Below are 14,319 nucleotides of genomic sequence, written 5' to 3' on the forward strand. Positions count from 1 at the left end.
TCTGCTTAGTTTTATATCAACTAGATAGTTATTAAATATGAATGCAATTTATGGCAAAGTTAGTTAGAGGTATAGAACAATTTGCATCACCAATTATTTATATATGGTCGACTTTTACGGATAATTTTATGTTTCAGATAAGTTAATTATTTCTATTTTTAGCTAATACAAAATCGTTATGATTTTTGTACATCTACTTATATATATATGTAAGTTATATCGTATTTTATACCCTATATGGAATTTCTGTTCTCGCTTGTTTTTTGTTATCAGTAAAAAAAATATTAAAAAAATAATTTAAAAGGATATGTTTTAATGTTATTGAATATATATATATATATATATATATATATATATATATCGAAAAAATTAATGTCATTTTATTAAATATAATTTACAATTAGACTATATTGTTGTGATAGTAACATATAATACAAAAATACAAATTAAGTCTAGTTTTTTTTTTTTTTTTTATTAAATTTTACTCAACGGAAAACACTACAATAGTTGGTAACATTTAGAGCTAGGAAACTGTATACACAAGAGGTGCCGCGTCCGCGATTAAAATAATGCCTTGCGGTTACCGTACTGATGAAAATGTCGAAGTAATCTACGTTAAGTATACGCCTGTTTAAAAATAAACGCGTTTGCTTTACTCTGCGGCGACGGATTTGATACTGCGGGACCGCAATTAGCATTCCGTGTGCGCACAGCCTTTCTTTTGTTTCATTTCACTAAACTGACAGTTAAATTTTTGTATTTTTGGAGTGAATAATATTAGTAGTAAGTAATATATATATATAAGAATATTTATATATTTTAATTACAATATCTATATATTGGCCCAATAACGAATATGTTAATTCTCTATGCTATACTCGAACAAACACACAGATAGACAATTCTATCATGATCCCGCCCCCCCCCCCCATATTAATTTTTTTTTATACAACTTAGAATGGCAAACAAGCTGACGGCCCACATGATGGAAAGTGGTAACCGTCGCCTATAGACATGAGCAGTACCATGGTCATAACAGAGTATACTGTTTCGCCCATGATACCCCCCATGCGTTGCCATTCCTGAGGACTCATGTGTTATTCCTGTTAATTCACCCTATACCCTGTAAATTCACGCCTTTTTCTTCAATATCTCCCATGTATAGACATCGTCCAGTTACAAATTTATTTCATTAGTAACATATAAATTTAGAAATATATAACCTTCTTTCTTCATTACACAGATGAAGTAATAGTGTAACCATTATCATCATTGTCAACAGGAGGATCTTCTAATCCACGGTGATAGCGTCTACGACGTGATAGACAAACAAGACCAGCAAGCGGTGAGGACGGAACTGTCCCGAACACCGACTGATGGCGAGGACAGGGTGTTCCTATGTCGGATGAATGTCGCCAGAAATGCTAGGAGGCAGATGCGGTTCGGAGATCAAAAAGTAAGCGTAACTATTATTATTTATGTAATTGAATTTTTAAAAAGTATTTATATCCAAATTAGTCTCATTATCATCATTTTTCTACCCTTATCCTAGTTTTTATTTGGGGTCGGCGTAATATGTATTTCCTCTACCACTCTTTTATTACAAAAAGATTTGGCTTATAATTTTACGACCGGCCGCCTAAGTCTACAGATCTGCATACTGATGATGATGATGATGATGATATGACTGATGAAAATAATCAGAATTGAGGTTAAAATAAATTTATAATAAATTATAATACACAAATATCTTTTGATACGAAATCTTCGTCTGTCGAATGCAGCCGGAAATGCTGGGAGGCAGATGTGGTTTGGAGATCAAAAACAAAATATGGTGATAATTAATGTTACAATTTCTGAACATGTGTATTTTTTTCAACGCACTCTTGATTAATCTATTGGTCTACATGTTGACAACTAAATTGTACAGTAGTTATAAATTATAATCTATTATATATAAATAAAACCCTATTCCTCTTTAAACCTAATCAAGGCCTCACTGCAATTAACAACTCGCTTGTCAAGTGTGGCAACTATTGTATAACTATTATTATAACTATGTAATAAGGGGAGACCTATATTTAGCAATGCACAGTTAACGGCTGATATAATGAGGATATAAATAAGAGATCAATTGCCAAAAGCATATAAATACATCGCTGCAAAACACCTACACCTGTTGTTGTATCTGTAGCCGTACTGACTAGGTTTTTTCTACTACTTCTACTACTATTAATACTCTTATAATTCTTGATATTAATTTTTTTAAACTTAAATTTCGAATATCATTTTAAACATCGAACGTATTTTTACATGCGTTGTATGTAGGAGTGCGGTTATTGTACTGATCGATATCGACATCGATTCGTCATCCGAAAACTGTTTGTCGATTGCATTTATATATTGACCTCCGGTCATGGAATTAAAATTATGTAGATTAACAAAGTAGGCGAGTCACGTCACGCTTTTGGTGGTTTTTATCGTTTATTAACTAGATGTGTTAACGGCTCTATAAAATTAATATATTAACAATTTCACACCAATACAAAGTGTAATATTATTCAGTCTAATTGTATATTCGTTAAGCGATGTTATTATAGATTAAACGTGGTTAATATACTGTTTATCATCTTTAAATTTAAAATTTACACACAATATGCACACACACTCTTATGCTTCTCGCATATTTGCGAATTTGAACCGATGTTTTTCATAATAACTCGATATGTAGCGATTATGTAACATAAATTGTAGAAGAAGCAAGATTTGGTATACAATCCATGAGCAAGATCAACCGACAATGTAGACCTAATTCACCGATTGGCCCTGCTATTTCAGTTAATTAGCTGCTTTTTCACGCGTCTTTACAATCGAAGGATTTACATTAAAAATGGAAGAGAATACATATGTAGGAAGGAAGGTCGTTTCACATTTTAATAGTGCGATATTAAAGTAAGTTTCATAAAAAATACTTTAGTCGTACGTCGATGTATCTATAGTAGATATTAATTTATCTACATGATACTATTAAGCTGCAAACATATTATAAAACAGCATGCTTAAACGATTAGGCGTTATGTTCTAAAAAAAGAAATGTTTTTATTCTAAGATGTAAAACCTGCCGATTTTTAGTTATATCACTATTTTTTTTTATACAACTTAGAATGGCAAACAAGCTGACTGCCCACCTGATGGAAAGTGGTAACCGTCGCCTATAGACATGAGCAGTACCATAGACATAACAGAGTACACTGTTACGCCCATGATACCCCCCATAAGTTGCCATTCCTGAGGACTCAGGTGTTATTCCTCTGTTCCCAGTAAATTCACGCCATATCCCACCCTTCAAACTGAAACACAGCCATACAATCACAACTGCTTCACGGTTGAAACACGAATGGGACAGAGGTACCCAAGCAATCGACTTTTGTACAAAGTCTCCCTCTGGTAAATATTATTAATATGTTTTTGCCAATTTTGAATTACTTCGACATTTATTCAAAAGTTTAATACAATCAAGAAAATCCCGCTCAAATGTCAAGACAATGTTGATCAAGAAAATCAGGCCGCGTGAGTTTTTGATGGAACACCCCCTATTAAATTATATGTATTACGAAAAATTAATAAGGTAAAATCTAACAATATATTTACAAAATTTAATTAAAAGCAGTTGAGCTGTTTCCGAGTTAATGTGAATGAATGTCGTGATACGAAATTTATACATATAAAAATTTTAATTTATCTAGTTATCTTAATTTATCTAATTTATTTTATCCTTTTAATTTAACTAGTTCAGATAATCATTAGTCGTTCATCAATCTAAGGGTTTCGCATGAAATTAATCTACCCAAACAACAGCCACGAAACTGTATTGTAATTTGACATGTTCTCACTAAATGGCCGTTATGAAAATAATTAGGTGTTGCAATTACTTTGAAAGTTAATTAATGGCATTGGAAGCGTCAGTGTTGCCATGAATTGCCAATGAACTATTGATCTTTGCTCCTCAATCTATCGTATTAAAATTGTAACGTCACTCAAGACTACGCAACCCATCTCGGTTATCACAAACGAAATTGATGAGAACATAATTAACAGGTTTACTTTCAAAACTTAAGTGAATTTAAAAGGTGCTTAAGGTGCGGTTCCGATTTTGAACATACGTATACGAATTTTCAATTTGCTGTTACGAATACAATAAAACAGAACTTATGTTTATTCAAATAGACTTATTTACAAGTTTTATTAAACCATCCCTTATTATGATGCCGCTGGTGTGTTCGGAATGTAAATAACTGTAAAAAAAAAATACACTTACAAATTTATAAAAAGAACTCAGCAGTTACTTTTTTAAAATTGTAAGTAAATTTAAAATGTGTGCAAGATAGTTTTATACTTCACTTACCATCAGATGAGCCGCATGCCCGTTTGCCCCCTGTGTTGTAAAAAAAATTTTATTTATCGGTAATTTTATTTTGTATAAATAACAATCATGGTTAAATATGAACAGATAGACAACAAAATGTTTTCTTTTTATCAACCGATTTCAAAAGAAGGAAGTTCTCAGTTCATCTGTATTTTTCAACTCTTCATGCCTCATAATACCGTCAATTTTAAATCGATTTGGAAAACTCTTTTATTATCTTTTTATACTTACAAATTGGTTTTATAGGAAATCTTATAGAAAATCAGCTTAATTATTTAAATTTTAAATCAAAACATAGCCATAGTTTAAATCTGCTTCTTTGTGGAACTTAATTTTAAGTTATTAGCTTGTTATCCTTACTTTTTAAAACGGCTTCCATTATAAACAGGTTAACAGGATTCGTCTGATTTTTTTATATGACTGCGTTAAGAAATTAAGTCGCCTCAATTAATTTTCATTATTATTTTTACAATCCATAGACTTGAACTTCTGTGTCTATTCAATATCAGTTTTGTGATAATAAAAACAAATGAAAAATTGTAATACCTAATGGGATAGTTAGAGCCATTTGTCGACTGTTGTCATTATGGTAAACATAACACTCGATATGCTTACATTTCGCACAGCATATTTAGAGAAGCGAGCTTGCGTTTATTTGGATTGTTTTTTTATTACCTGACATATAGCGAAAAATTTTAAAAAGGATTTTTTTTTTAATTATAAATACCAGCCCTCCCTTGTCAAAACATTGAACTGAAAAGTTTATTCTTTATTGAACTCAAAAAGGTATTATATCAGAATAATAATTAAACAAAATAGTGTACAATAGCGAGCTTATCTGTAAAAGAGATTTCTTCCAATACACTCAATATGAGATAAACTCACAATTTATTATTAATTACAGGTATATATGTGTTAAAAATTAGTTTATTTCTTCGTCTCGCATAAAATAGCCATAGCCATTTATAAGTTGCGCTTACCTGATGGACAAATTAATGGACTTCGACATACTAAAATTAAACGTAATTGAATACACCCGCCCAAGTATATTAACACATACTCGTTTCCTTCTAATTATTTCCTTGTGGTTAATAAAATCTTTGATCAGCACAATCAGGCTTATCTTGATGATATAAAACGGGTTAAGTGTTTATTAAGTGTTATGTTCACACCCGATATGAAGAAATGATTCGTGAGAAAAACTGTAAACTGATATTTTTTGGAGATTAATAATATCTTAATGTGTGAATAGATGATTCTCTAGTTAAGATATGTAAGTACAGGTAGTATAATTGATTGTGTCAATGTAATAAAATTAAATGATAATGTTTTATAAATATAAGATAAAAATCAAATGTTATGCCACTTCTTTAAAAATAGTTTTTTTTTTTCCTGTCTGACTGAATGACTCAGTTACTGATCTTAGAAATTTGATATATTAAATGTAAGTTCTTTATTTATGTAAGTGGGTATGGGTATCTTGTTTTCTCACTGTGATTATTTCTTGTAATTATTTATATTTATAATAAGTTTACTATTGTAATCTTTTGGAGGAAACAATAAAGAGTATCTATCTACAAAAAAAGATTTTCCTAAAATTCCATATTTATATAACTTTTTACTTTCATAGTGTTTTCTTTCATATTTGTATCATATTAGTTCAAAGATTACATAATCGTAATTATAATTTACACACACAATTTTTTTTACCATGTAATTTCGCTGCTATCTTTTCGCCTCAACAGAAAATCAACATTTTGTTCTCTTGAGGGTAAAGCTATAAATTGATTTATGACCATTTTATATTAGTCAATACTATGCACATACACGAAAAAATTTAAGTTATTTGTAATATATTTAATTTTTTTTGTATTTTCTTTTTTTTTTCTCTTTTCTTTTGTATGTCTATCTGTATTTGTTGTCTTTTTTTTTTAAACAAAATGTAAAAATTATAGCGTGTTATTCATCAACTAATATAAATGGTTATACTAGTAAGATTATTCTAAACACCCACACTAAGTGTGAGAGATGGAGGATAAAGTGGCTTAAAACATGGTAAAATAATAAATGCGGCAAATCCAAACGTTTATTATACACCATTAATATTGGGAGCGCACGTGCGTTTAGTAAAATATAGCGTGCACGCGATTTCGTTATACAGTATAAGATAGAGCTAGGATGTTGAAAAATATACCAAAATATGCGGAATTAATTCAGCTATAAATTTAGTTCTTAATATTTTTAAATTAGTCACAGTTTTAATTAAAACCTGTCATTAACTATTTTTTTAAATTTCGAATCATCTTTATCTAGTTTTTTGACTCGTCATTCGAAGGTGAACTTTTTTTTACTTAAAGTTATTTTAAATATAAAATAACTATGATAAGTTTAAATATATTAATATATACAGCAGTGGACAGTTAACAGTTGATATAATGATGCCAAGTTTGCATCCGGCAGCAAATTTTTTTCATATTTGCCCTATATTGCAGGAAGTTTTATTAAGGTAGTAGTACATTTTAAATTATAAGTATAGTCTTGACTGTAAATCTCTTAAAAACATCTGTAAAAATCTTAATAGGGTAATCAGGGATATTTAGATAACGTAACACTCGACATGTTCACATTTCACCAAGCATACTACAATTCAACTTGACAAGGAGAGAGCCTTCGCCATGTGGTCCTGACATACAATGGACCATCCATTCCTTTCCGATGGGTGTCGTAACAGGAGACTAATAGACTTTAATGGCAGAGGGAAGGACAGCAGCGTCCCTCTTAAAACATCACCAATGCCTGTGTTTGCCAACCTGCCTGTCAAGAGTTACAACTACTAGCAAAATTCCTCAAGGGGGATGATGTTCAACAGTGGACATTTATATCCTTTTCTATCTCTGTCTGCAAAATTACGTGACTATTGAGTGAGTTGTTAAAACGCCAAGAGGAACAAACAAAGAGACTCTCTTTTACATTTTTAATATTTGTTGCTAGCAACTGGGCCAGCTTTTTTATATATATATATATATATATATATATATATATATATATATATATATATATATATATATATATATATATATAATATTTATCCAAATTACAAAAATATTTGGCTTAGTTTTACGACTGGCCGCCTGCGTGACTTCAACCCTTTTTGAAATTCGTATAATACTTACTATTAAACAAATTTGAACTAATGAAGGGATATCATAAATCTCACTAACCAACAGTTAACATAGTATAGTTAAATACTAAACGATACATAGAATTAACAGCGGTATCGCATGATGAAGTTAAGAAGGGCTGCCACTAATGAGTAGTATTGCCAAATATAAGTGATAAAAATTCAGGATTAATAGTAGAAACAAAGAGTATGCAACAAATACTGGCATTTGTACTTTTTGTGCAGTAAATAGATGTAACGTTTTGAAGGTAACATAGGATTTGTTTATCTGCCTATGACATATTTTTGTTCTACCAAAAATGCCTAATAAATTGATGGCCGAAATGTTTTTTTTTAATGAGTGATAATGGAATGGTGATCTCGCCTGCGCTATATAGTTCTACGCTAGCGGGGCACTGGTGAAAAATGAGAGTGATGAGTATTATCTATATAATGTAATGCAATAATTAACATTCTCTGTGGCATAAACAATTAATGTGTTGGCAGGACTCTTTATTAATGTTGTCTATACCGTTCCTTCCTTCCTCTGCCTTTTATTTATGAATAGTATACGAGTGTGTAACGTTGTTCTCTTATTAAAATACATTTTGTTTTTTATTATTAAAAAAATCTGCATATTTCAATTGCATCTTCATTATTATTTTGATGAAACAGGTCAGTTGGCCCATAATGACAAATTTATAAAGAATTAATTATTATGGTTTCCAGGGGGAACCGCATGGAAGTCGACCTAATAGGATATACTACTAGCAATGGGGCTTTTAGATCCCTATTACTAACAATTCCCTTCCCTCCTCATCGAATTGCATAAATGAAATGCATAAAGCGAAATGTGATTCGGTCACTATCTAAATTCTCGGTCTTTGTGGATGAAAATTTAAAATATTGTACAATAGTATATTTTGTAATAAATTTACTAGCACTTATATAAATTTACATCATCATCATGCCAACCGCTAAGTGTAACCACCCAAGGAGTCCTTGGGTGGTTTTGCCAGTAGTTGCCACGCTTGACAGGCGGGTTGATAACCGCAGTTAGGCTTTGGTAATGTTTTAAGAGGAACATTGCTGCCCATCTTTCGACCATTAAGTTCTCTTAGTCACTCCTTACGACATGTCCACGATAAATCAAGGTGTAAACAGATATTATATTATCGTAAACACTTCGTTTAAGTTATCGGCTCATTTCTATGATCGGCATAAGAGAAGGGATGTCACTTGTATCTAAACATATGCGACTGCCCTTCTCCATTCCAATTAAAACTTGAGACATCCATCGAAATACGAATAATGTGGCAATACTACTAATGGAGCTTATCGTCCCGCGCGCGCGCAGATGACACGTCTGATCACTCTGTCTGCGGTGTGCCTACATTCGCCTTGTTAGTGGACCGGGCTGATCTTAGATGTACGGTTAATACTGGGCAATGTATATACGATTATAAATATCTATAAAGAAATATATACTCACGACAAATCATTAATAGGGTAGACTGTGGCATCTATCGACTTTTGGTGTTAGGTATAGTGAATGTAATTCTACCTGTTCGCAAATAATTAAACTAGATTGTTTGTTTTTATACTTTTAAATTAACTGATAAGTCTCCCATAATTATCAAAGGTCTAAATAAAATTAATTATGTTTGATATTTCTTTATTTATTAAGATGATGGTATTAGCTCTTACTTTGAGATTAAGATGTATTCTTAATACGTTAATGACAATTTAAACTATACTTGCTTTTTTTTGTAACACTTGATACTTTTTGACAAAATAATGCACATCTACAAAAGTATGGATATCCCGCGCTCCATCCAGAGTTTGTTACAAAATAAAGAAACATAAATTTATATATGTATATGTAATTTTTCTTTTATACAACTTAGAATGGCAACAAGTTGCACGGTCCATCTGATGGAAAGTGGTATTTTTTTTTATACAACTTAGAATGGCAAACAAGCTGACGGCCCACCTGATGTAAAGTGGTAACGGTCGCCTATAGACATGAGCAGTACCATGGATATAACAGAGTATACTGTTTCGCCCATGATACCCCCCATTCGTTACCATTCCTGAGGACTCAGGTGTTTTTCCTCTGTACCCTGTAAATTCACTGCCATATCCATGTAATTTCAATATTTAAAGAAATTTAATATACCAAAACAAAAAAAGGAAACATTAAAACCAATAATTAACCGAAGACAACGGCTATATAGGCCCCTTTGCCTTTCCTATTGATGGGGAAAACAAAGCCAAAAAAAAAAGGAGGACATGACAATTGATTTTAATAAGTGTATTATTAAAATAAATTTTCTTGACGTTTTGTAATTGTGTGTATTGTATATAAAAATTAATTTAATTTTTATATGTTATCTCTTATCTATATGTATATATATTATTTTTATAGTTATCATTTCTGAGCATTTTTTTTAGTTGTAGGTATAATTTTAAACTTTATATGCTAATAAAATTACTATGTTTTACGCAAACATTGGTTATTACGCATATATTGTTTTGTACTTACTAAAACAATCATACTAAATATGTTCTTATTTTGTCGTAACTAAATACGATTCTATTTCGCAATCATTATTATTATCTGAATATTCCACGTCTTCATTGCTTAACAAATCTCTCATTTCTTCGTAATCATTATCATTTGTGTTTTCACTTCTAAAACTCAATAAGACAATCCGACCGCAAGTAACCACTGTAGCACCGACTAGTAAAATGAATACAACCCACAAAATAGAGTCAAATGTAGTCCACACTTCTTGATCTATTACTTTTTTATCCACATACAATGGTAGTTTATTTGTAGTCTTATTTCTTTTCATCACAATTAGTAGACTGTCATTAACTTCTTTTGCTAAATTATGAAAAACATCCTGCCCTAACCATTCTGCTAGATCGTTCCTTCCAATCTGACGAAGTCTATGTAAAATCACTTCATGGGTCTTCCCATAACCTTCACAAGGGTTTCGCCCACTGTTCCATATAAGTAACAGTTTGAAGCAATCGAAATTCTCTGGTAACGCATTGATTGCAGAATTCAAAGCTGCTGGAAGTTCATAAGATTTGAAATGTATTGAAGCAACTAGTTTCCTGCACTCTTGTCGATTCAACGAGATAGCAATATGCTGGAACTGCGATATATTTATATCAATCGTACATGCAATCAATTGGATTTTCAATAACATAAAAATAAGGATGTTTGTAACTCTTATTAGTCTTAAATTCACCATTTTCAACTTAACAAATTAATAATTATAATGAAAGTAATTTTTATGTTATTATGATTACAATGACATACATCATAGATTAGAAAATGTGAATTCATTTGACAGTTATTTTTTAAGAAACAAAAGATTATAAAATAATTGTCAATTTGTTGTACATATTATATGTATTCGCCAAGCGCTTTAGTTATTATTCGTGCCCATTTATATATAAAAAACTTAATAATCTCTGCAAACTGGATGGTCTTAAAAATGCGGAAGTTAAACATAGGATACAAGGATATTTACAAAATCTTGATTACGATGCCACAGAATTGATATTATATACCATTTATTGATATTCGTATATAGTAGTGTATGTCTTTTGTATATTCAATCCAATTGCGTCCAATGTACTCGTTTTACGTATTAAATTTTTTGTATTTAATAAATAAATAAATAAAAATATATGTACATTTCTCAGACTATTTAGAAGAAAAATTATTAATCATGATGATGATGACGATGAAAGGATTATTAAATAATTACGAATTTATTGCCCAATATTTTTTCCACATCTTTCTTCTAAATAATCTGAGAAATGAACAGATATGCATATAATATGTATATACAATCCAAAGATCCACCTTAATCTTCAGAAATGGCAATCCATAAGAAATAGCATGAGCCTCGCAATGTAATCTATGATATTCATAGTAGTATTCATGGAGAGCTATATTCATAGGCTACGGTTACCACTTTCCATCACATTACCATTAGCTTATTTGCTTTCATGTTTCATTAATAACAAAATGTAAAAATATAAGCATAGTAAAACCCAGAAAGGATCCTGGCTAGTCCATAAGAGACCCTGCTATGAAAATAAACAAAATTATATTTCATTCCAACCTACCGTAATTACACTAGTATGTTTAAAATCGCTTCCCGGTACTTGAGGTCATACAAATTAGCTAGAAACAAAGGCCGCAATACAGCAATGCAATTAATCAAGTACTAAAACTTTCCCCTCATCAATTACTGACCGAAATCCTCGCATTACGTCGTTGTACCGTCACCAAAACCATCGATCACATGATCAAGAGGAAAACAAATATATTTTCTGTTATCGAACAAGAAATTTAATCAAATTTCAACCTTGTCACCAATACACACGTAGTCTATTTATTTGTATGAATGAAGAACAAAGTTGAATTCTAACCACAACAAGAGCATAATCCATTTCTGTATGGCACATAAGTCTAATCGCACCACATTCCATAGCACAAAACATCACAAACATTGAACATCATTATACAATGACAAAAGAAACTTGTGCAACTGCTTAAAATGTATGCTTTTGATGGTACGGTTTGAAGAAAGGTACACTGGTATTTATTGAGTTATAAGTTACTTTATATTTATTACAATTATTATTTTGGAATATAATATATATTAAAATCATAGCAGAGATAAATAATGTTTAATAATAAAAGACTAGTAAATAAATGAGATTTGTCGTATAATGACCTGTATATTGGCCTCCGAAATAATAGACACGTTGCTTAATCGTTTGGATAATTTAGGAAACAAACTTTTCTGAATTGGCTCACGTCTAGGTGTCGTGTCTCGGTCAGTGGATACAGGTGACACGGGACTGTTCCTTGTGGCAATCTACGGGAGAGGTCTTTTTTCAGCAATGATGATGATAATTAAAAATATTGTTTTCAGATAATTCATTACTTAACATTTTTTTTTATTGATTATTTGATTAGAATAATTTTGTTTAATTCCTACTAAAAGGGTATAAATACGGCAATACTACCGAAAATTAGTCATTTGCAGTTTGGGTACCCAAAGGTTTATTTTAAGCTCCGAACAGCGATCTAATAATTTGCTTGAAGATGTCTCGCTTAGAGGTGAAACACGTGTCGCAAAATGTGCGTTGATGAAATGGCAGCCGAAAATTGATGGCTAATAGGGAAGTTTGTGAAAACTCTGACAATCTTTAAGTGTTGATATTCGCATATATATTAATAGTAGCAGAATTAAACAATATTCTAATTAAATATCCAGGGATATAGAATGTCGCAAAATAACATCTAATTCAGTCGTTTTTTTATTATTTAATCTGTTAAGTAATAATATCAAAATGCAAGGTGATAAGTTATTATAACTTGGTATGTATATACAGATATTTTATAGTAAAATGTTTACATTGACATTTCTGTTATAGATCAGAAATTTGTAATTAATTTTTAAAAATGTTTGAAGCAAATACTTATCCAGTATACTTAAAACTTTTTTGCAACCACACAATAAGTAATAGAATTAATTTTAATTATATAAATCATTGCAGGGAGTTCTGAGAGGCTTCCTTTTTATGGTAGTCTATGGGGGAGACTTATGTCTTGCAGTGGACGAATCATGGCTGAAATGATGATGATGATGAAATAAAATGAACAAAATGAAATATGACCATTAAAATAATTTGGTCATTGTAATTAATAATTGTCAGAAATTGCGCCCTAGATATTTTTGCCAACCGTACCGATCAGTCTGAACGTACTAACCTTATCCACGTCGCAAATGACTCAGATTGCTTCTAAGCAAAATATTACCAACGTTAAACTAGATATTTATAATGACTATGATATAAATGTAACAGTTTATTTCAATGTAGGTTATTTTATTGTGAACAATAGATAGTTGGCCTATGTAAAAAGTTCAATGCAAATCCTTACTAATATTACAAATGTAAAAATGTATTTATTTATTTGTTACCTCTTAGCGCCTTAACAGATCAACCAATCATCATGAAATATATAGGTTATTTTTCAAACCGACTTTAAAAAAGAAGGAGGATCGAAATTCGGTTGTATTGTTTTTTACGTTTCTTACCTCATAACTGTCAGTTGTAAACCTTTTTTTTTCAAAGGACAATTTTTTGCGGAACACTATCTTAATTATCTCAGTCAATCAATTTATTAAAAAAAATTATTCATTTGTTCCTGAGGAATGACAATAAATAGGAACTATAACTCCGCTACATGAAACCTAATATTCAAAAATTATAAATATAACCTGTATTGGAATATCGACCGTAAAATAACTAGTGTTAAGGAAACTATTAACAACGCATTCTTGAATTCGTCAACGACCTTTCTATATTAAATGACAGCTTCATTTAATATCATGTCGTTCCCAAGTACAATACCGTCGAAGGCTCAGATATCAGTATCGAAAAAGATGAATTAACGTATTTTAAGGTGCTGACCTTTTCCTGACATTTTTAATGACAAACAAGATGGTCCACGTTATGGAAACTGGTCACCATTGTGTACAGTAATTAGTAGAATTTAGTAGATCATAAGTTTCAGACTACTCGTACTTTATGGTGACCATAGCGCATGCCATGTCTAAGAACTGGGTAATATGCCAACGCATCTAATAAACTCAATGGCATATCCCACTCTTTTTATAAAAAAACATATTTT

At 30.9% G+C, this 14,319-nt stretch overlaps 1 protein-coding gene across 1 annotated transcript in view; it reads left to right on the forward strand.

Moving 5' to 3' along the window:
• The window catches only part of LOC113520265 (PAS domain-containing protein cky-1), a 178,642-nt gene that overhangs the window by 103,195 nt on the left and 61,128 nt on the right, over positions 1 to 14,319 (forward strand). The window contains exon 6 of the mRNA XM_052898104.1: positions 1,283 to 1,456. Within this exon, the coding sequence (XP_052754064.1) occupies positions 1,283 to 1,456 (174 nt within the window). The remainder of the gene's footprint in view (positions 1 to 1,282; positions 1,457 to 14,319) is intronic.

Source organism: Galleria mellonella, unplaced genomic scaffold, assembly GCF_026898425.1.
Source record: "Galleria mellonella isolate WM207_F2 unplaced genomic scaffold, CSIRO_AGI_GalMel_v1 utg40, whole genome shotgun sequence".
Classification (NCBI taxonomy): Eukaryota; Metazoa; Arthropoda; class Insecta; order Lepidoptera; family Pyralidae; genus Galleria; species Galleria mellonella.